Source organism: Malurus melanocephalus, unplaced genomic scaffold (assembly GCF_030028575.1).
Source record: "Malurus melanocephalus ecotype Western Australia unplaced genomic scaffold, MMel_1.1 scaffold_179, whole genome shotgun sequence".
In the NCBI taxonomy this organism is placed as follows: Eukaryota; Metazoa; Chordata; class Aves; order Passeriformes; family Maluridae; genus Malurus; species Malurus melanocephalus.
Genome location: NW_026623411.1, coordinates 369042 through 392854, shown reverse-complemented (window position 1 = coordinate 392854; position 23813 = coordinate 369042). Strand labels below are relative to the sequence as shown.

The window sequence follows — 23813 nt, the reverse complement described above, 5'->3', positions numbered from 1 at the left end:
TATCTTCAGACCTGTCTGAAATCGTTAAGAAACCATAACAACCAAGTAAAACACCAAACAAGACTGGTAAACTTGCAAGCAACTTAAATAAGTGTGCTGTAATGGTAAGTGTCAGGCTGCAATGAGCAGGTGGCAAAATGACTAAGTGAATCTTTCTACAAGCAAGATTACTTGGATTACTCCTCCAAACCTTGTCACAAAACTCATGCTCATACAATATTCCTGCAGGAATGTAGTCAGTAAGTTAAGCTATGTAATCATAAGTAGCCAGATGTGACACAAATCAGGTTATTATCCAAATTCATACATATAGATAAGGTTACAAAATATAACTTCTAAGAAACAGTAGGCATAAAATAAATGTATTGTACCATGAACATCATCCTGAAGTTGTTCAAGTCCGTTAAAAACTCCTCCACTGAAACTTTCTTCAGATCAATGGCATAATACCCCATCACATTCTGATAGAGCTTTTCCATGTTCTCATGCATCCGTGAAAGTTTCTGAAAATCTTCTTTGGCATGAACTATAAAGCTGTAGACTTCTGTTAAGGCTGCAAGAATACTCAGTGAGTCCAGCCAAACACACTGCTTTTACTTAACACTGTTTTGTATGTCATACACATTTTTTATTTCATCAAATAAGGACCAAAAGAATTTCTTCYATGTTGTACATGCTTCCTAGTATTTACTGTGTATACTAGGGCTATGAATAAATTCAGGGACTTTCATCAAAATATCTCAACCACTTTAAAGATGATTCAATTACTGCATAATTTCTTATGAAATGAAATTAAATGTATGTAACTAACCTAACTTCAACCACCCATGCAGTTAATTTAGTATCACTGTCTCCTTATTGAAGCTAAATGCTTATAGATTATAATTTACATGGAATTTATGTACAGATACCAATAATTAACTTGAATACTTCACCAAAAAATATGAAGGTTCCTACTGAAAATAGAGTAAAAATAGAAATATTGATAAACAGTATTAAAAGTAACAACCATGAAAGATAAAAAACTTCATCGTAACAGCAATGCATTCATTTCTATTCCTGGAGGCTGTAGAGGTATTTATGCTTTTTCTAAGGCTATTTGCAATGTCAATAAACTTAATTAAATTAGAAGGGAAAACAATAAAATTACTTACATGAAAGATAATTTATAAACAGCAACAAAATAATGTATAATGCAAATAAAATAAAAACCCTATGTTTATTCAGGATTTCTGATAATGTAGTTTGCCAAAGAAGTTCAAAGACAAAATATTCTACATAGCCATTTCCTTATGTCAGGCAACTTCAGGAAGTGTGTACTTTAACAGAATGGCAGCTAAACAAATATTTATGTTCCATTATTTTCCTGTTGTAGTAAACACTACAAAAGACAAGGAATAGCCATTTTACCTTTACTCTCCATTGCCCACCTCAATGACTGCAAAAGAGAATTTACTGTGTTTGTACACTTTGTATTACAGATTAAACATGCTATGGTCATTTTATGAAGCACTCAATTTTTAATCAAGTGCATGAAAATCTAGATCAACAGAACAGCACAGGACCTGGCAGGTTTTCTTGGTGAACTTCACACCACTGGCCTCAGTCCATCGACCCAGGCTGCTCAGATCCCTCTGCAGAGCCTTTCTGCCTCCAGCAGATCAACACCCCCACCCAACTTGGTGTCATTAGTGAACTTATTTGAGAGTGCACTCAAACCCATTGGCCAGATCATCAATAAAAATGTTGAACAAGACTGGCCCCAGGGAACTTCACTAATGACCAGTACCTATTAACAATTTAGATGGATGACTCTTTTCACTCTTCAGGTTTTTTGCAATGCACTTCTCTTTTAGTTTTGTTTAAAGGCTGAATTCCATTTCAACTTCACTATTAAGTGTCCTTCTGGTTTGTTAAGGTTGCTTTTAAAATATCAAGTAAGAAGTTCATGGTTTTCTTTTTGTGATTTAGAATCCATGCCAGAAATTCACACAATAATGATCTCAGATATGTGCAGGAAGGGAGAAATAATGCACTTTCACAACATTCTAATTAGTTAATAAGGGCTACTAGCTGATTCTGTAAGTACAGAACAGTCTTCATTATGACAGCCTTGCAAAAAAAGGACTAACTAAAGTCAAGATYTTAACCATTGAAAAAGATACATCTTGCAACACCCCCCAATCACCTAATTTCAGACTTTCTCAACATGGCTCTTTTGCTGGTACAAGCTTCTTTTCATGCTTTTAGTAACTTCACAAGATGCAGCTCATAAGTAGTTTCAGACTGCCTGTGCTGACTGAAYGGCAAGAGCTCAAAGAGAACTGAAGCTGCCAGCCCTCTTTTCTTCTGCATCAATTGGAATCTCCTTTACTTAGCTCCCAAGATGAGCATAGCACACAGAAAACCACTCTTCAGACTTGAGATTCTTAAAAATTATTATCACCCTTAAAAGGCTATTGGTGAGAAAGCAAAGAAAGTTGATGAAAGGTTTGTCTGTAAATGCTGCCCAAGGACTGTATTATAAAGRATTATTAGCAACAAGACATGACCAAACACACGCTAAGACCACCAAAAGGAATGTTACCAGTTCATAAAACACAAACAAACCAAAACAACAAAAAACAGTAAACTAGAAAAAGGAATTCCTACATCTGGTTTACTTTTGATTCTAAAATTYAGGATGCTTATTATTTGTCATTCTTAGATTAACACATCTTACAAAAAAATACAGGGTTTTTTGCAATTATGAGGCTGCTTATTTCCACAGAGTGGAAGGATAAAAGAAAATTAGATAAATTCATTTTGTTGTCATCATGTATAAATGCCAAACATTAAACATTCCAATATCTTCAGTTTTCTAGGAAGCAAAAAGAAAATAAAAGGTTGACATTATCAGTAAAATGTTGACTTCAATCTTCTAAATTGAAGACAATATCCTGAAAAAATAACCTGGGGAGTGGGGGAGGTGAGAGACAAGATTTCTGTGATCTTCTTCAAGACACAGATAAAATGACAACTATGTTAATAGTCTATATATGCTGGTTAATTCTGTTTAAAATTGACTCCCCTTGAATATCTGATGCACAATTTTAAACACAGAATACAGTACTCGGGCAAGATGTTTTGCTATCTCATATTTCAATGCCAGACACGATGAATCCCAAGATTTTTATTTTCCATCTGGTGCATTATGGGATACCCTTAAGCTCTTGACATTCTACTGAGACTGTGCTTCAATTTAGGTATTTTTAATAACTCCTCTTCCTTTTCTCCTTAAATATGGCTTTTGTTAGCCAGCTCTAGCTAAACTGGAAACAACAGGGAATACTACTGAGTACAGCAATCCCAACTGTAATTATTATGAACAGGTTGATACATACGCATTATCAACTACACAATTCACTGGTTTTGGATGAATAAAGATAGAAGTACAGCTGAGCTGCAACACAGGTGGGAAAAAAAGGAAATCAAGAACTTTGGTATATGTTAACCTTTTCTAAAGTGACTTCACTTCATGGACTGCCTATTTGGAATCCTGGACTACAGAACACTCTGCTAATTAATCTAACAGAAAAGCAATGCATGGCTGAGACAAGTAAGATCTCTGGCAAAAATTTTAACTGCTTGGTTAAAATATATATGTGTTATATAAATATATATCTTTGGTCTTGAATATTCTGGCAGCTTTTTTCATAGTAAATTGCTTGTCTGAAGTTTATACTGATTTTAATATAGTGCAGTATATAAAACACTAATATAGTGCAGCATATCAAGCCAAGCAAAAGCAGCTGTTAACTTAGGAAAGATAATGAATAAAATTCATCTCTACCGAACATTTCCTTAAAAGACTCCAATAGTCACCACTTCTGTTTTAGAAGAATCTTCAAAATTGAGCTGAGATGACAACAGTCTTCATAAAACCATGGCAAACCTTTTGAAGACTGGYGCAAAAAGATTTTGAGGTCATTTAAAACCATTTCAACTAATTATTTTCTACTAGGAGCAAGCAGTATGAATGATGCAAGGCTCTGTTAAGGATTTCCCACATTTTGGGAAAATAGTTGCAAATGTCTGAAAAACATGTCAGAGAGACTTGTTGTATATATACCCAGATTAAACAGAAAAATTCTGCATCTGAATATAATATTTCAAGAAACACATAGAAATGTTTAGATTTTTAAATTACTACCTTCTGAAGAGCATTTGTCAAATAATATCTTTTCTTTGATTCACTCCTACTTATCTCTATCTTATAATACCAAAAAAATTGGCAGGTGTTTGTATCACACAAAGCTGTTGCATCCACTGTGTATATATCATAAAATAAAGTGACACCAGTGCTAGCTATAATACATACCTCAAGTCCAGACCTGATACTAAAAGAATTATAAACTTAAATTAAATTTATGTTGGTTGCAAAAGCCCCCTCTCATTACCTGTCTACACAGTTAATATCTAGACCATCTCCCAAAGAGTGATACACTATTTTAACGTAAAAAGCTCAGGTTCGGTAATCTCTGAAGTCCTTAGGATGCAAGGACATCTTACAGATTCAGTTTATGTTGCACAAGGGGAACTTCAAACTATGAGGTCAATTAAGTAACCAACAGTTTGGAGGCAGCAAGTAGTCCCTTCTCTGCAGTTGAAATGGGCTTCTTCTACCTCATTTGATAGTGAAGGCTCTGACTCAGTTTAAGTACTGTTCCTTCCTTCTCTTTCTGCAATGTCAACAAATCAAATTAAATGGCAAAGGAACAGTGAATTGATCAAAAGAAAGKACTTTTTCCTAGCTGAAAGGCAGCAATCAACTGATTGTCTCTCAAGCATTAGTTCCATAAGCTTCTGTAAAAGAACACCATCAACACTACTTTTATCAGCAGGCTCAAACTTTATCAGCTGCTGCCTGAAAAATCACAAGATGTGGGTTGTATTATAAAGACCATGTTGACTAAATCACTTAATTAAATTTTTAATATGCAATTTAAATACTCTCTATAAACCCACTAAATTTTTATTTTGAACATACAAGTGTATTTTGTTCACTGTGCTTTTAATGGAACATTCCACTCGATGAATTTAATGCATTAGATCAATATCAATTCAATATTCTTTGCCTTTCCTAATTAAAGGAAACAGAAGAATTGTGATAACTATTTCTTTTCAGCTAGCATACACACGATGGCTCACAAATTAGCACAATCTAATATATAGGAGAAATATTCATAATTACAGACTTCGTCAATAAAAGAGTGCACCAACTGTGCATATCTCTGACTTCCTAAAGAAACAAGAATGCTAATCAGTTCATTAGGGGGCTTTGGGTTGTGATATTTAGCGACAGCATGTAATAGCCTGCTTGTCCATGAAGCTTAATTGTACTCAGGATGAAAAATTATTTTCAGCAAAGCACTATCCTTCCTTTTTCAGATTTCCTGCTGGTTTCTTTTCATGAGCTGCATGCTTTTCAAGACATCAGCACCATTTACATTTCCTTGTCATACGAATAAAAGTAAAGACAGGTCCAGGTTTCATCATGCTGTGCAGTATTATCTAACCTTTACATCAAACCTTTCCTGCTTCGTAATTTATTAAGTTCCTGTTTTTCTAAAAGTGAGCTTCTTTAATTAGTGTGATCACAGGCACAACTAAAAACCATATGCAACCATGCAGTTTAGAAATTGCTGTCTGTCTGCTGGGTCAGGTAGTAGGTGAGGGAAAACTACTTCTGTTCATAATATTYACTATTCAAAATGTTGTATTTGAATAGTCTAATACAATGAAATATGCAGTATGGCTGGACCTAAAGGGCACTGTTGCCTGTCTCCAGCACTCTTTAGGCCACAGAAGGACTTTGCCATAGATAAGCACWAAAGGGAGCAGCAGGATGTTTCTACCTCCAGGCCTGGCAGAGGTGAGATGTGGGCAGCACATCCTGGGTAATGCAGCCTGACAAAAATTCCCACTGTGGCAAACTGTGTGAAGAAGCAACTGCAAACGCACAGATCAYAAGTCAAAAAAAGATCACCCCAAGTTATGGGACAGACGGGCAAATATGACCACTGAAGATGCCCCTCCCCAAATCTGCGTCCTAGGGACTGTAAATTAAGCCACTGTGACAGGAACTTAAGATAAAAGTGTTCCTGTTGTCTGGGTGCTATCTCAGATTCTGGGGGAAGTTTGCAAAGCTGGGGAGAAGAATGGATCACTGAAAATGGACACAAAGAATGCAGAATTTATGGGCCACAAGGAAAGCTGATTCAGTAACCATGCTGAAATCGGCTCTGACTTGGTAAAAGTAATTCTGGCAGGGGAAGATGACAACTCACTGAACCAAGAAATGCACCAGCTCAAAGGAAGAGAAGGACTGAGCACAGGGCTAAYTAGCATTAGAAGCAAAGGAATCAYTTAATCTATACAGTAAGAGAATTGTGTAGCCAAAAAGCATTAATTCATTTGTTTGYTAAAATGTATAAACARTGAAAAGTTTTGAACAACCTCAGGACATGCCAAAGGGTGAAGAAAGACCAACAGGATGCCACTGGAGCCACAGTGGGCACCATCTCCTTCTTTACGTMTCTCTCGCTTTCCCCCTGCCCACTCCACTTACTGCTAAATAAAACATGCATTCTTGATGTCAGCACTTGGTCTCAGCTCACTAATCGTACCTTAACAGTTGGTTTTTCCTGTACTGATTTATTCTAAGACCAAATATTCATTTTGCCTGCTTCTGACAAYGGTCAATACCCAACAATTAGGGAAAACAAGGAGGAAAAGAAACTTGGCATATGTACCACGATAATTCAACTGATATAGCATTCAGTTTCTAGCAGTCTGCATGTTAGTCACTCTTCTCAGCTAAAGCAACCTCTGGACTACTGTGCTAACAGTTCCTGATGTACAATCTTCAGCTATCTATCTAGGCCTTACATGAAATTCTTTCACATTTTTAGTTTGTCTATTGTCAAAGAAAACATTTCTGTTAGTATGTTTTAACCTGCTGGACAGTATTTCACATGGGATGAACCMTGGTTATTTAAAGACAAAAAGAATGTATTCCTTGTTTTCCTTGAGTATGGGACACAAGATTTGAAGTATTTTTACTGTGTTTTCTTTTTTGATTTTCCACCATCAGAGTATTACTTTATTAAAAGATCCTTTAGGCATAAACTATTGCCAACTGCTGCTCATTGCCACTGTTCTCTGCCATATCAGAAAGTACACATTACACTTTTTGAGATGGGGTAAGGAAAGAACTGATGATGTAAGTATATCACTGATTTTTGTAGTATCGCATTTATGTTTTCTGCTTAGTCTCAACTGCATTTGTTCCCAATTGTTCTGATGCCAAGAAGATTTTTGCTTTTATATATTCTTCATATATATTCACAGCTGTGTAGACTATTATTGTATAGTTATATAGTTCTTAGCTAACTCCAGTATTTTTCCTTTACACAAAACACATTCCAAAGACCCAATCCTAATCTTGCTTCTTCTAGGAACCAAGGACAAGCTAACCTCACAAGATGTTTTCCCATGTACTAGACATAAAAAAGGTAAAGCCAGTAGCAAGATGGGGGCTCCAGAAGAGGTTGAACCAAACAGGGCAATTACCTCATCACCTTTGTTTCTAACTGGGGCTTTCTGTTTATTATGCTAATTTGCTAAACATAAAATTGCATTTGCCCAATGCCTCCGGGGCACTTCTCCATATTTGCCCCTGGAGGCCTCCAGTTACAGATCAGCTTTTATAYTACATCCTATACTAATATTGTCTCAAAAGTGTGGTTTTTTGTTTCTAGATTTTTAAGGCATCAGTTCTTATATAGTGTTTCTCCATCAATCACTGAAATTCACTTGCTGCTTTGTCASCATCTGCCAGTATTTCCCTTTGACATGAAGATTTTTTTAAAGATATTAATCCAGAAAAAAAAAGTYATCAAACCATTTTTTACCTAAAAATTTCTTTAACAAAGTCTTTGTTAAAACACCTTGTTGAAACATGGATAGAAATTCAGTTATCTTCTACTGACTTCTTACCTTTATCTGCATGYGGCAATAGACCTGCAAAAATGCACAATGACTCTCCTCCACCACAATTTATCTCCAATAAATACATTTTCATTTTGTATTTAGTCTTCATCACTTTTTTTTGGGTCAGAAGCCTGACTTGCAGATCCTCCCTGTAGCCCTTCTAAAGAACTTGGGGGGCTTTTCAGCTTTGACCTTGTCTAGTACAAAGTGGCCCCCCACAGCAGGGGGTTTAAACCAGATGAACCTTGAGGTTCCTTCCAACCCAAACTATTCTACAATTCCTTTGTGTTTTCAGCTAGCTTAGTTCATGTAAGAATCTGTAGTCCGTTAAGTTTATATTTGAGTAATTTTGATTTTTTTTATGTGTTTTGTGACCACTGTTTATTCCTGGGGAATTATTGCTATTCATTTTATATTAAAAAAAAATTTTACTGATTCCTTCATTTGACATCATCCTTCCATTTACAATAYACAGTAGGGTCAACTGAAGTTCTCCCTAGAGAAAACTGATGCAAAGAACAAATTTAACTTTACAGCTATGGCTTATCTTCTTGGCAGACAGTCACAAACCACATCTTCTCTGGAAGGATTAGAGCTTTTGAGATGCTTGAAAAAGACGAAGTATAGATCCTCCTTTGCATTTGCTAAGATGATCACTATCCTTTTAAAGTGATCAGTAAACTGCTCTAATTATCTTCATATATGGGGATGGAATTTCAATCCCTAAAAAAGTTATGGTACTTATTGACAAGGTATGCCAACTTACTCTGTCTTAAATACAATTTATAAACTTTTATCACAGTATTCCACTCACTTCTGTCAGAAGTTTCATAAATGCCCAAAATGTCAGTAACACAAAGGGAAATGAGGCATTCTACATAAAAATTTTTGGATTTCAGATGTTTGGTATTAGGATGTAAGTACATCTTTATTCATCAACTTGTCTCTTGCTCTCTTTCTTAAATTAACCTAATTTTTGGGATGATTCACTCATCCTCATCTGAATTTTGCTAATTTAGTTTTCATCTTTTTTGCAACTACATATCCAAAGAAAGTTGTATACTATCTGTTCCTCTAAAACCTAGTCCTTAGCTAAAAAATTTTAAAAGTTAGAGGGCATTTCAAGTGTCTGCATCATGACTATTTTGAATTAGATTATTGTTTTAGGTCCCTTTCAACTGAAATAGTCCATTTTATTCTAACAGATAAAGAAGAGCCTGTCCCTTTTATCATAGTTTAGATTTTTTTAATAGTGCTTCCCATTCCTAACTTCCTAGACCACTTATCATTTTTCTAACAAAGTACAGACTTTGTAAGTCCTAGCCATATTCTCCAAAAGCTCTCATCTAACTTCCTGGCAATATTTTATCTCTTGCCTTCAGAACTCATCTCCTAGTTCTCCTATTATGCTATCAGTTTCTTCAGGGACAAACCTTATGTTTTATACTGTAGAGACAGCATGCTGGTGGATTGCAACATATCTCCAAAAACATATTGAGCTGGGAAAAAAAAGCATCACCACCACCACCAATAAACAGAAAAGTCTCAACAACAAAATACCCAACCTTACAAAAAATTAGGAACGACATTGGAAGGTTAAGATATCCCACAATGGCCAGAGGACTGAAGCTAAGTTGCATCCACTTAGGTTGCAGCAAATCTAAGGAAGACAGAACTGGTCTTAACACAGGAAGAACCAGTACATCCACTGGGCCTCAGGGTCACTTGCTGTGTCTCATGGAATAGTATGAGATGAATCAAAATGTCTGTGGTGAGTGCCCCAGCCCTTGTATGTAAGAAAGCAGTCTTTTAGCTAGGTAAAAACCCAACCATGCCTGCAGAGTAAATTTCAACCTATYTGCTCATATTTCTTCTTCCAGATTAATCTTGGTGCCAAGCATATATGGCCAACATTTGCTAGAGAGGTTTAAGTGAAAGAATGGTTTGGTTTTTTTCCTATTTAATTCATTGTCTTCATGTCACAAGGTGATTTTATGAAAACCAGCCAGTGCACTTGGCTACATGATTTGGAATAAATAGTGAGAAAAATAATTTTGGCAAAAATAACACCAGAAAACAGTTTTCATGGGCTATGAATCTTATTTCTGAAACATAAGATTTTTTTGGTAATATGGTTGTATGTGCAAAAACATTCACAATGGTAGYGTATGCACTAGAAAACAAAGAGATACAGGATAACAGACATATTTTTCTAAGAGAGTGACATAAAATTCATGTAACACTAGAGTGCTTAACATTCCTACTTAACTTCTATAACTTCTTAACTAAGTTAAGAAACTTAGATACAGTGTAAAACTTGAGAGTAATCAATTTTTTCCTCATTCATTCCACTTCAGAGGAATCCTTTAATTGGACTGCTCATGTATTTAGTTTTTGAGAGGGAAAMAAGTTAACTTTTTCAAAAATACATGCTACAAACTAGACAGAAGTTATGCAAAGAAATTTAAAATTTAAAGAAATGTAGTCAAATTACTTAGGGATTTTTCTTTTGTTTTGTTTTTTAAGAGTGCTCCAAAGGATATYGACATTTTTGCGACAAACTTATCRTGCTTATCTTCAGGAACTGGAAAAGTCTGCAAATCCTTCTCAAGCTGTTGAAGTTGCCTCTCCATATGCTTAAGGCTCTTCTCCAGGTTTTCTGCTGAGACTAAAATAAAGAATATTCATTCAGTTAACACGCTAAACAAAAAACACTAYTTGCAAAACACACAAATGAAAACCTTACCCAGATCAGCACACTACATTTTTAATTCTGAAATAAAAGCACACTGAACAAATCACAATGCAAGATGGGGGTCACTCTACAATGTTCAGCTACCCCCATTTAGGCAGATTCCTCATTCTGGTTAGGTGTATGCTGTTCACATGCTGCTTTTTGTTTTTATGCCTAAAGTTTTGCATTGCAATTAACACTCTGYTTTAAATAACCTGAGATATACATATGCTAGTCTATCTCTTCTGATTACCTAAAGGATGAATTTTGAAGATATGCTAAGAACCACAAAGCTTTTCTCAATCTCATTCTGTTAAAACATTAATTACTAACATTTGTATGGAAGATGAAGAAAATAAGATCGTTGGACACCGAAAATAGGGTTACTAAATACCTATGCACGAAACCTAAACCTCAATTCTCTAGTTTAAAAGCACCATATGGGGTAAAAAAAACAACAGAATTTGTCAGAGAAAAAGTGATTGCAAAACACTTGAGAGTGTACAAGAGAGCAACACAGAGATTTASGAAAAAAAAGGAGTGGAGTTGAAACATCAGGGATTTACGCAAGGATATAGAAAAAGTGCAAGTTTTCTTTGCCAGGAAAAAAGAAATCCAATTTTCATCCATTTGAAGCAATGCATGTAAAGTTGAACATTTGAGCTGTAAATAGTTGACTGAAATATCAAGATGACCAAAGCGACCTGAGAATAATTTGTTAGCATGTATTCTATCTCAGATCTACATTATTGCTATCCGTTAAAACTTGTTTCTGATTGTTTATGAAGTCTACATTGAATTAAGTTCCATAGGAGCAATATATAAAGATGTAAGAACATACTATGAATTCTAATCAAAGGATTTTTTTTCTTTTTTATTATTTATTTAACTCATAATATTCTATGCAGGTACAGTTACCTTCATCTTCATCTAAAAAAAATTCCCTGGAGAAAGTCTGGTCCCTATGATGTTACTGGGATCTGTAGTGGAGCTACAATTTCATCTACCAAATAGTTATGTGACAGAAAATATAAAGTACATAGAATAAACACATCCTTCTCTGATAAAAGCCTGACAGAGTCCCCAAATGACCAGAGCAAAATGCGGTGTAGCAGCTATAATCCATTCATAGAAGAAAGGCTCACACAACTACGAAATGCTCCAAGGCAATCTGATAAATTGCTTTATAATCAGCMTTTTTAAAAGCCTCTGATTACTCAAAGAACAGTTTCTCAATTGTATGTTAGAGTTACAGATTTTCACCCAGCAATTGGTAAGCTCAAGTCATCACCAGGTAGGTCAGCTGGCTTCAGCAGTTAAGGAACTGCTTTGTTTGCAGAGCAGAACTACAATAGAAGCTGACAATGTTGACTAAGATGTGTTTCAGTTTTCACTGATCCCAAAAACAAACCTGATTTTAACAGAAAGTCATACTTCTGTCATGAGAAGTATCTGAGGGTTAAGCCACACCTTTTTAAGCCACTGATTTACTTAGAAAGCTGTTAAGAAACAGAATCCAACTAGTGTCAATTTTAACTATTGCTAGGACTCTTCACAAGACCATTAATCTTCCATAAAGAGCTCATTAGTGTGCCATACACATATAGTATGTACAGTACATAATGTCAAAATTATAAGAGCTGGCAAGTAACAGATTTAAAAACAACACAAAAGCCCAACCAACCAAAAAATCCTCCACATCAATTGCAGGGTAGCAGCTAAGTAACAGCTACATTCTTTTACCCAGATGAGATAGCCAACAAAACAACTCAGTGCCTAGAGCTGATCAACAGGTTCTATACAAGAGATTTTCAAGCTCTTGCTTCCAGCAAAGCAAATTTTTCTCTCTAGTACTTCAGTTTTCTTGACATTGAACAGTTATATATTTGATCAATAATCTTTATATTTCTATTTTGTCCTGAAGAGGATTTTTTTCCYCTTTCACAATCTTAGGTTGTTCTTGAACTTAAGATTTCAGCAGTGCATAACTAYTAGATACATTTTCCTTTAAGGCTATATTTCTGATGATAGCCTCAAGTAAAAGCTAGTTCACAATGTGCTGCTACTAAGTTTGGTGCTATTRTCTTTGCAACTTTCAATTCAGTGAAAACAGATTTAAAAAAAAAAAACAAACCTGTAAATATAACCAATATTTCATTAAAAAAAAAAAATCACATAAAATACTTGCCAATCTTCTCGTGTCCCACTGAAAGACAGGGTATAAAAAAACTCCTTAACTTTAACCCCTAATCCTGGAAGGATTCAGAAATAAAATCAAGCCAAATTGAAGTACACAACTTATATGCTAGTTTAAAACAAGTCAAACCCTGGATGTTTGAATGTTAGTGAGCCCACAAAACCAAGCTGTTCGTTGAAAACAATGCATCTGTGCCTAAACRCTCTGCTACTTACACCCATTCATTCCCCCTAAACTCTCACAGCCCTCTTCCAAAATGGCTCCTGATATTTTTTTAAGCAATAAATAGATTTCCCACCAKCTGCTTTTCAGGGTTAAAACAACTTCATTCTTACGACTTCCTCTTTTGAATCTGGTTTTCTAATATCACAATTATTCCAGAAGCCTCTTCAACTGCTTCTGTTTTCAAATATTTCTGCACAGTATTTCAGGTGATGACTCACCAACCCTTTTAATTTTTGCATTACRATTTCTCCAGCTCTTCTGGGAAAACCTTATGTGATTAACTTACAATRAAATAGCCTTCTTTTCTCGACCAAAGTCCTTATTACAGTATCAAGATGCATGATCTTGTACTTCATACTATTGATTTTAATTTCTTTTATTCTGCTTCTTCAGGATGCCTCAGTGATGACAACCCAACAATCCCCTCATTTGGCAAACTGTCTAACTCTCTCTCAGGCATGCTCATTGGAGCAATATCACTTTTTTTTTTTTTTTGGCCATATTCCTTTTAAGACAGTACTTTGTTTCTCCTATGTTTTATTCTAATGATTATTCTCCCATTGTACATAATATTAAGTCCTTTCCTGAAGTCAACACAGATTTCATGGAATTAAAAAAAAGAAGAAAAAAATTAATAACCAAAGCTAGCAATAATTTCATTTTGATTTTATGCTTTCATTAACCTCTGTGTTGGATTATTCTTTCTTCTATCAACTTTCATAACAATAAAGTCAGATAAAGAGATATGGAATTGCTCAAATAATTCTTTTTTCAGTTTCTTAAATATTCTACTGTCATACAACATTACTATCGCCACAACAAAATTTGGGAAAGAAAGTACCTATTAAACTTCTAGTTCTATCTCAGTTAACTCAGGATGCAAACTATGAAACTGGTATTTACAGTATGAGAATCCTGTACTCTGATACTTTTCTTTGAACAAATTTCTGTGGAGACTTTTTGCTCCCTTCTCCCCCATCCCCAGATTATTCTTGCTTAAAATTAAAACAGTATTTCATTGAACTTTGAAATTACACCTGTTTTATCTTAAGTACTARAAATAATTCTCCGAAGTGAAGCAACATTTGCATGCTCTCTCATTTCTATTGCTGCAAACCTTTTGCTACTTTTTTGCATTAGTCAATATTTCAGACATTTTATGTGTCAACATTGTATGACAATTTGCTTGGATGTTGCCATCTCCTCATCATGATGCTCTTCCTTTTCCATACAGATCTTTTGCTTCCCTTATGCTATTATGGACCCTTTATTCTGAGAGAATGACTTGTGCATTTTCAAGGTTTCTTAAATGGTCCAATTGTCTACCACATGTGGCTTTTTGTCCTCCCAATCTCTGCTTTCAGCTTCWGCAATGAGCCTACTTCACACTAGAAATCTTCACAACCTAGAAATCTGTGTCATCTGCAAGACAGTGAAACCATCTATTGGTTTTGGTGCTAATTAATTATAAGAGAATATGGARTAACTCGTGAAGTTTGCAATGCTTTCTGAAAGCATAGAAAAAGCAACCCAAACACAACAATCCTGATGGCCTGAAAATAGAGCCTGTGGATTCGTGACCCAAATCAAAATAAATACCCAAGCAATGAACAGCATAAAAAAGATATTTAATAATACTGAGAAATTTTCCATTGACTTAGAAATTCTCTAATAAGAAAACATCCCATTCCTTATGACATATARAATGCATATGGCATATATATGAATAATTTATTCCCATGCTATCCTAATGTTTTTAAATGCTATAGGTGCGAGTGTCCTATTATGTCATGAATAYATTTAAATTTCTTATTTTCAATTTGGTTCCTAGTTTTTTTATTCTGAAGTGAATTTAATCACCTATKAAAAAAAACTTGAATGAAGCTTCAAAAAAGTGAAAATGGATACGTTAGTTGTAAAGCTGCAAAGCGTTAATGTCTTTTAGAGAAGGGAAAATCTGCAGCTTTATAGTGTTATTACAATATGAAAGACTTGATACACTATTACCTGTAAGGTCTGTGTAAATTAGAGTCAATCAAATAAAACAGCAGCCTGGATAAATGCAATATAAATCTTTATAATACCATAAAATAAGAAATTAGTAAATTGTACTGAATTACCAAAATATTTCTTGTCTGGAATACTAATAGAAAAGCAGGAAAGTCATTATGTTTAAAAGAAAAGACAGCTTTAATTATATAAATCTTCAGGAACTGTCACATCTGTAAGCTCATTAGCTGCAATGAAAGTTCCTCCTGCTGATCTAAGAGCACTTAGAAAACAGGATTTGTTATACTTCAAAGTAAAAGGTATCTTTAATTCATGTACTGTAACAGTGAGCTAAATCTACTTATAGTATTACAAAAGTAAAAACTAAAACTTAGCACACAATGCAAAATAAACCCCCACAATTTAAATACCTTAAATACCCTGAAGCAAACTTCAATTGCACAGGTCACGTCCCTTACTGTTTGCTCTCAAAGTTAGATTTAAAAAAAAATCTTTTCCTGCAACAATAAATTTACACACTGTGAATATTTAATCATTTATAAAATACTAGAAAATGTATGTTAGCTTCACCATTAACTTGGTGAAGTTACCTGTCACTAGTCTTGAAGCCTTACAAGCTATTTTAACAGCTTATTGTACGATTACCAGAAAAAATGTAATTAAATGAAAGAAACAAGTATGTTTTTTTCTGAACAGGGTAAAAAGAAAATGAGTTGCTGAACATAATAAATAACTTGCGAGAGAAGTTTTAATAAWGAGTGAATACAAAACAAAAAAGATGCAAGTTGTGCTACAAATGGGCTGGCTGATACAAGGATACTCATGTCAAGAAAGAATTCTCAAAAAAAGCATCCTATAAGTAACTGGTTTGAGACTGCAGAAGACTCAGCAATTATTTGAATGTGATCAAAACCAAGAAGTGCACAGTAGAATTCCATTTTTATATATAAATATGTGTGTCCAGCTTMAAGTTTTCTGTTAATATTGTTCAAAGGGCATTTACACATCTTTCTACCACATTAATTTTGATTTATAATTTAAYGAACATCTGCAAATAATACTTTTATGCCACATATAAAATGTGAAATTATTGTATCTGAAGATATGAATATACAGACAGCTAATAAAACCAGCTCAATAAAAAACAGCTTGCAAAAAGCTATAAGGAGAATAGAATATTCTTATCCAACTTCATAGATTAATTCTTGGGAATTACTTTTAAAAATTATTTCAGAAAATAAAGTTCAGTAAAACCATGAAGGGAATTTAATTCCACTACCTATACAAGGCTCTAACCTTTGCCAGGACAAAAGCTAGAGAAAAAGATTTCAAAACAAGTACTGTAAGAATTGGTTCAGGGAAAAATTGAACATTATATTCAAATGATACAAAAGCATAAAAATGTGATGTGATCTCCTCGCCCTACAACTTGAGAAACAAAGCAGCATACATGTGAACAGAACCTTTCTGTTGGATGACAGGAAAAACACAGGGTGATTTCCTCCCTTCTATAGTATCAGCAAGCTGTAGCCTTTATGTAACATTTTGATCTAGTGGTTTTTTCATATTTACTAGAAGTGTACGTTGCCTGCCAGAAACACAAGCCAGGATGGATTACACCTGTTAAACTATCTTAGAATGGAGGAAATGCATTAAGCCCACAACACTTAAGTTCTGTTCTACCACAACTAGTATTTTTTTCTGGAATACACTTATTTGACYAGATGAAAGATTTTTTATTACTTGCCTTCTATCACTGTGCTAGTAGCCATAATGATGCCTTTCAATATCTGCTGTAATATCTGCTATGATTTACCAGCTGTCTTGGTCCACTTGTTAGACTTCATCAGCTCAGTAAGTTACATGAGACCATTATGGTGGATGTGACTGAACAGATTCACAGATTTTCTTTTTAASTGACCTTTTGGTAAGCTCAAGCAAAAATAGCCAGTTCATTAAAAATTTACTGTACAAAAGTCTGTGCATATTAAATCAACTTGCTTCATAAAAATGCACTTTTGCAGAAGTACCAAAAGATTTAAAGAAACACCATGAATTACAGTTTTGTGATCTAATGGTTTTCCCAAATTCYATTGCAGCAGAAGTCTTTCAAAAAACAGTGGAGTTTTGCAAGTAGGGAAACAAGCATAAACAAACACACTGATGCACTWATCTGTTAAAGATATCCTAAGCCTTTGTCTTTTTCATACAGTAAAACTGAAATGCAAAATGYATCTCATAATACACTGCAGTAAATCAAATATATAAACTKRAAAACATGATCATTGATTTCCATCCTACCTCRTACTGAGTGAGAGCAAAGACTYAACTAGTTATTAGCAGATACCTAAAACAGAACAGAAAGCCTGGGCTAACTGCTAATTTTACTGGCTACCCTTTGAATGGTCAGTCTTTAAGATCTCAGAATTTCTGCAGGAAAGAGTCAGTGGTCACTGACTGTCATACAAGATGACTGTCTACATTGAATATAGTGCCTTCTAATAAGGATGTAAAAAGCTCAATCACAATAGAGGCAAGAACACATTAGTCATGAAAAAAATCAGTGACTAGTTAACACTAAAAATAATGCTAAACCCAAATTTATATGCAAATTTATATACAGCAAATTTATATACAGCAGAAACTCTTTCTAGGACCACTACAAACATTTAGGTGAAGGGCTTGAAGCATCTGAGAGCTGTTTAATAATAATTGAACTTTTATGTGGTTACAATGCACCAAGTAAAATTGGAAACTTGAAGAACCAGAAAGCGAACTCTATGTAAGTGACCACTATCTCAAATTCTCTATCAGAGGCAGATTTTTCAAAGCTGTAATTTGAGGCAGGAAGATTGACTGAGGCATAAGAGTGACACTCTACAAAGCAATATAGATAAGCTGTGATATTTTCCAAACTGACATAAACGAAAAAATTATTAAACTGAGACAGCCCATCCAATCATTTCTTCTTGCCAGAGTAGGACAGTGCTGAGGTAGCATCAATTTCTACCTCCATGCTATGTCTGTTTAAATTACTTAAACTGATAAAATATGGAAAAGGCACTCATAATTAAGAAATTAATTGCAAAAAACTCCACTCCTGCTTATACTGAGATTTCCCACATTCTATACTCAATGATGAAACAGTACAAATTTTTCAATAATTGCAATGCTACTGTTGCATGAAAAACACATCTATAGTGAAAACAAGTCTGTTCCATGTTTTGAAAAAAATAAAATAAAATTAAGTGATGCCATGACAGCCCTTCAGCATGTCTGAATTAAAAGACAGTGAGTGATATACTTACCGTATAAAAGATCAAAAATTGGAATTAGGATCTGTTAACAGAAAGGAATTTTTAAAAGAAATCCTGTAATGGGAAGTCCTGCAGTAAATGTTAGAGGATCAAAAAATAAGTATCTTCAAGATGATTCACAGCACCTCAARTTACTGATTTGTGATATAGACTATTAGTATCTATTTTTTAAATATTATTAGTAAAAAGTAAGTATCTCACACACAAGACACTGTAATGTGTCAAAATCAAAACTTCTASTTAGGTACACAAACCTTTACTAGCTTTATCTAAATGCTGAAAATCYTCAACAAAATTCAGGACATCCTGATAGCTTTCTTCACACACTTCTACAAGAAAATGGAGCAATGTTGTTTTCTGGTCAGCTGACTTCGTGTCCTTCAGCTGGGCAGGGAAAAAAAAGAAACGTAAAAACACTGAGAACAATTTTATTTTGTACTAATTTAATAATTAATATGTATTAGTAATTATTAATTCAAGAAATGAAAGAAYAAACTGTTAAAGTAGCACTTTTTTTAAAGACCCTAAGCAATGGGCTGTTTCATTTTCCCMCTTGCTAAACGTCCATAGAGAAATCACACTAAATATTTTTTCATTCTATGCAATATTTGCATTCAGTATTCAAAAACCGTACACATATTTTTTTTAAAAATGTCATTATTTTAACAATACAGGAATATTTGCAAAACTGTGAACAAGCAYATCAAAGTGTAAAAAAAAATCAAAGTTAAATCAGTAAAATCTAACTATACATAATGCACATATCTACTGCATTTCATGATTTCCTTCCTTATGTATGAAATTAACTCTAACATGAAAGTATTTACRAAGCTATACAACCTCAGCATGCACAAGTTCTTCTTGTTATGAATTCTCAATATTGCAAATAAGAGTTCATTGGGATCAGTGTTTAAAAATGTTGACTTTAAGAATTCTTAAGTATAAATTTTTCTTTTTGAACTCTTTATGCATATAAAATTATTCTCAAGCCTGGCCATCTTAAAATTTGCTTGTGTAAAAATGCTAACAACTGACAACAGACAAACACTTGGTTGTAGTCTTCCAACCAAGCTACTCTTCTAAATTAGAGATTTTTATAAACAGAAAACAACATCACACATGAAAATGTTTCTTCACTACTTAAGAACTATTTCTACATTAAAAAAATTAGCAGGAAAAGTATACAAACACTTAGGTATAAAGTAAACATGAGCACTAAAGTGCTGACACAGCTGCACAAAGACTTGTACTTATGAATACTGAGGCACAAAGTCCTTAATCCAATATTGATATTTCCKAATTAACTGTAAAAAGTCTTTTTCTTTTCAAAGATCAAAATGGTACTCTGTGAGTAAGTATGATGAGCTATACTCTTCCAGAACGTGCATGTTTTTCTTCAGACAAGTGGATTAATAAYAATGTGAAACATAATTTTCAAAACAAACAGAAAATGGAACACATACACATCAAAACCCAAAAATATATTCCAGTGTCCTTAGTGTGTGCAGCATTRTGAAATATGTTACTTCTACTGTATCGGGAATCTCATTGAAAGATGTCTCAATACCACCACACAAAATTTCTACAGTGTGACACAAAAATTAGCTATAAATATGAACCCGTGTTATAAGTATGCACATAATTTTWACACATCAGTATTTAATAAATGATTGAGTAATAGCATACCAGTATCATATTTCTCTTCTGAGGATAYTCATGGCCACTCTCTGATGTAGAACTATTAGTCATTCATTCCTTACATTCATTAACTATACACATCAATTCTCTTTTCCATATGTGGAGAATATTTCCATATTCTCTTTTCCTCCATGTTTATCTTCAAAATCTTCATATTCCAGAACTTAATATATTATTTCTCCAAGATAAATTCTGACTTTTGATCCTGCTCTGTAAAGTGCTTCTATCAATTACTTTAACATTGGTTTCATAAATACATTTTTTGTCCTGAGCACTAAAAATTAAGAATACAACCAGACCTAGGCCAAATTCTTGTAAAATCATACCTAAGAAGTAAATACACCTGATTGGAGAAAGAACCTTTAGTATCTTCCTTCTGAACTTTTTTCCAAGAAGTTGTATTTTTAACTCAATCACTACATCARCAATGTGTTACTCTAGGTGGATGACTTGTGCCTAATGTTTACTTTAGACTAGGTAAAATATGCAGTTTTTTCTCTTTGAATATTTATGTCATAGGTATCACATTCAACACTCAAAAACCAGAGTGGAAGAATTCTTCTGAAATATGGCAGAGTAATGGTGATTAGTTTCATGAACATAGAGGTAAACGTATTGTATTTTCTCTTGTGCAAAAASATAAAGAAACAGAAAGAGTACATACAAAGTTCCAAATAATTCTTTGCTTGTTAAGAACTGTAACATATATGTGCACTCTCTGTGGATTTTGCAGTAACCTTTCCCAGAGTGCATGGGAAAAAAAAAAAAACAAAAAACAAAGCACTAAATATGGGAAAGGTAATTAGCATTAGAAAGGTTTATAAATTAATGTTCAGAAAATTATAGACACCGTCTTGTATATGTCTTATACGTAAGTTGAAAGAATCAAATTTTTTTTAAAAGTTAAAAGCAAGTAACTGATGAAACCRAGCAACAAAAGAAGAGAATCATATAAGGAGTAAATTCATGTCCAAGAGAAAATATAAGTGTATTAAAACACACTAAAATGTGATAGATGTCTTAGAAATGCACAGAAATACTAAAATTACAGTACTATGATCACAGTGACATAAGGTCCTTACATAACCTTATTTAGTTTGGGTTTTTTATTATTCCCTCAAAATAGAATCATTTAAAAGTAATTAAATGGAAGCCAGTCTCCAGATGACTATTTGTGGATTCGTTTTACTGTTCAAACTATCAACTAATGCTAATAACAATGAAAAAAATAGTAAGCAAATAATTAACTGCAGGAAAAACATCAAAACCAGAGCATTTAAGTAGCATAATAAAAACAAAAAAAAATGTGAATCTAAGAATCAATATGGACATTTCAAAACTCACTTTACATAGCGAGCTGAGATTATATCCAAAGGTCTGTGCATTCCGAGAACCTGCGTTCATGTAGTTTCCCATTAACAACACTAGTTCCAGCAGCTTGCTAAAGCTTTTACTCTTCTTTATCTCTTCACAGGCAGCACTGACAGCCATGATGTCAGGTTTGATGTTGTTCACCTGCTCCTCAAACTGAAGCTTAAAAAGAATAGCACTGAGCCGTGGCCGTAGTCTCTTCACATTGCTCATCTGATTGAAAAGAAAAGTAGGAGATTTCCTTTAAAATTCATGGTACACTTCGGCAGTGTACAAATGCATACACTCTGAAATGATTTATTGGTGTGACAGGCTTGAAGAAGCAATATATCTGCTATAACTGATAGCAAATGAATGAATGAATGAATGAGAGACACTTGGGTAAGCAACTGAAATCCCATCTTGCGGTTAATAGGAACTGCCCCCATCCTTTCCAAATAACTRGTATGTGTAAGCAATAAAAGATAAAGTGTCATCATATATCACATCTGTCAACTCATATACCAAATCCTATAAAACTAATCCAAGTTTATGACCCAGTAGTTGCAAAGGAATGGAAGTAGTTCACAAATTTTGGATAACGCTGRATGTACCAAAACAAGACAAATCTCATTTTCTGGTGCAAATATTTGAAAGTTGACGTCAATAAGAGCTTATTATAAACTTGCAGGAAAATAACAGCTTTGAAAAATCTCAGCTATGAAACACTTAATATAGAACACACTAATAGATACCAATATTCGTATCCCACTCCACTCCTGTATACTAACCTAAAACAGTTAATCAGGTACAGCTGAATGCTCCCAGGAAAACAGTAACTTCTGTAGATCATACACAAAATACTTGGGTTTTTCTACGGTTTACTGATCATGTATTTTCAACAGAAATTTCAGTCTTCTTATATACTAAGGCACTGAATTCTCACTCCAGACACACTTTGCACATTGTTTACTACATCCACACTAGAAATACTAAAACTTATTCCATGAGCTGCTTTTCTCATCAGTTACATGAATTCCATTASATCTCCTCCCTCATACTTGTCTTTTTCCTTCTCAAGGCAAGGTTCAAGACAACAATTCCTTGACAATTCCCAAAATCTTCCATTAAGTTTTGTTTTGCTTTTATTTTCTAAATAAGGAACACATTATAGCTTCCACTATTTCTCAAAGCAAGAAAGAAGCAATAATATTGGCACTTCTTCTACAAAGCAATAGGCTTCATAAAGTGGCCTTAAACCTTTGCCTACAAATTGGACATATCCCCCTCCAAACCACAGTGATACCTAAGGTTTTACAGAATATTTCTCAACACAGATCTAGTCTATCAATGTGAAAATTCCTCTGACAATGCAACACTCATAAGTCATATGGTACTGGTTATCCCAAGAGACTCAGTGAAAAGGATAATAGTGACACTCTATCCATTTTCAGTGTAAACTGAAACTGAAGGCTGTCTAATCCAAAGGGCTTGATATAGAAGCAGAAGAGGATGGAATTTACAGTGTATTYTATTTGTTTTACTGTGACAATAGAAGAAAATAAAATCAGGTAGAGTTAACATTAGAGTTAACATTTTATGTTACTAGGCCATTTCAGAAATGCCTTCATAGCTGTGCAGCCACCCTATGGTCTCATTGAAGTAAACACACCATCTGCATTTCAGTTTGAGTAAGAAAACATGATRTAAAATAAAAAATCCTTTCCACTAACCATATTTTGGTTTTCAACATAGAGCAGAGCACATAATCAGGATGCCTTTTAGATTAAGCTAGGTTGAAAATCAATTGTTGCCCTTTAATCCACAGACTGCCTCCAGCCTCGTCCTCAAGTAAAACATTTAAAATGTACACTTTGAACATTATTAGCTCAGTACCAGCTGTAGGCACATTTTGTTCTTATGCTACATGAAATAGGATCCAACAAGTGTGGTAAAATTCTTACTTAAGAATAGATAAATAAGGATAATGGGACTTAAATTTGAATAGGTCATTTCACAGCAAAATAGAAACAGAAATACCTAAAGTCCGCATAAAATTTACACAGTACTCTTACAACTTTATATCTAGTTTAAGAATAACTAGTTAAAATAATGTTAAGGTAGTGAACAGAGGCAAATATCACAAATTMATTCTCCCAGATCTATCAGGAAGAATCACTATTAACTCCTTTTCTTTAATTACCTAACTAGATCTGTATATGTACTACTACATCTCAGCATCTTGAGA

General features: G+C 34.0%; 1 protein-coding gene across 1 annotated transcript in view; it reads right to left on the bottom strand.

The window, feature by feature from the left end:
• The window catches only part of DIAPH3 (diaphanous related formin 3), a 199585-nt gene that overhangs the window by 73613 nt on the left and 102159 nt on the right, over nucleotides 1–23813 (bottom strand). The window contains exons 21-24 of the mRNA XM_057372834.1: nucleotides 21560–21799; nucleotides 18772–18901; nucleotides 10578–10702; nucleotides 372–536 (exon numbers count right to left, since the gene is read on the bottom strand). Coding sequence (XP_057228817.1) covers nucleotides 372–536; nucleotides 10578–10702; nucleotides 18772–18901; nucleotides 21560–21799 — 660 coding nt within the window. The remainder of the gene's footprint in view (nucleotides 1–371; nucleotides 537–10577; nucleotides 10703–18771; nucleotides 18902–21559; nucleotides 21800–23813) is intronic.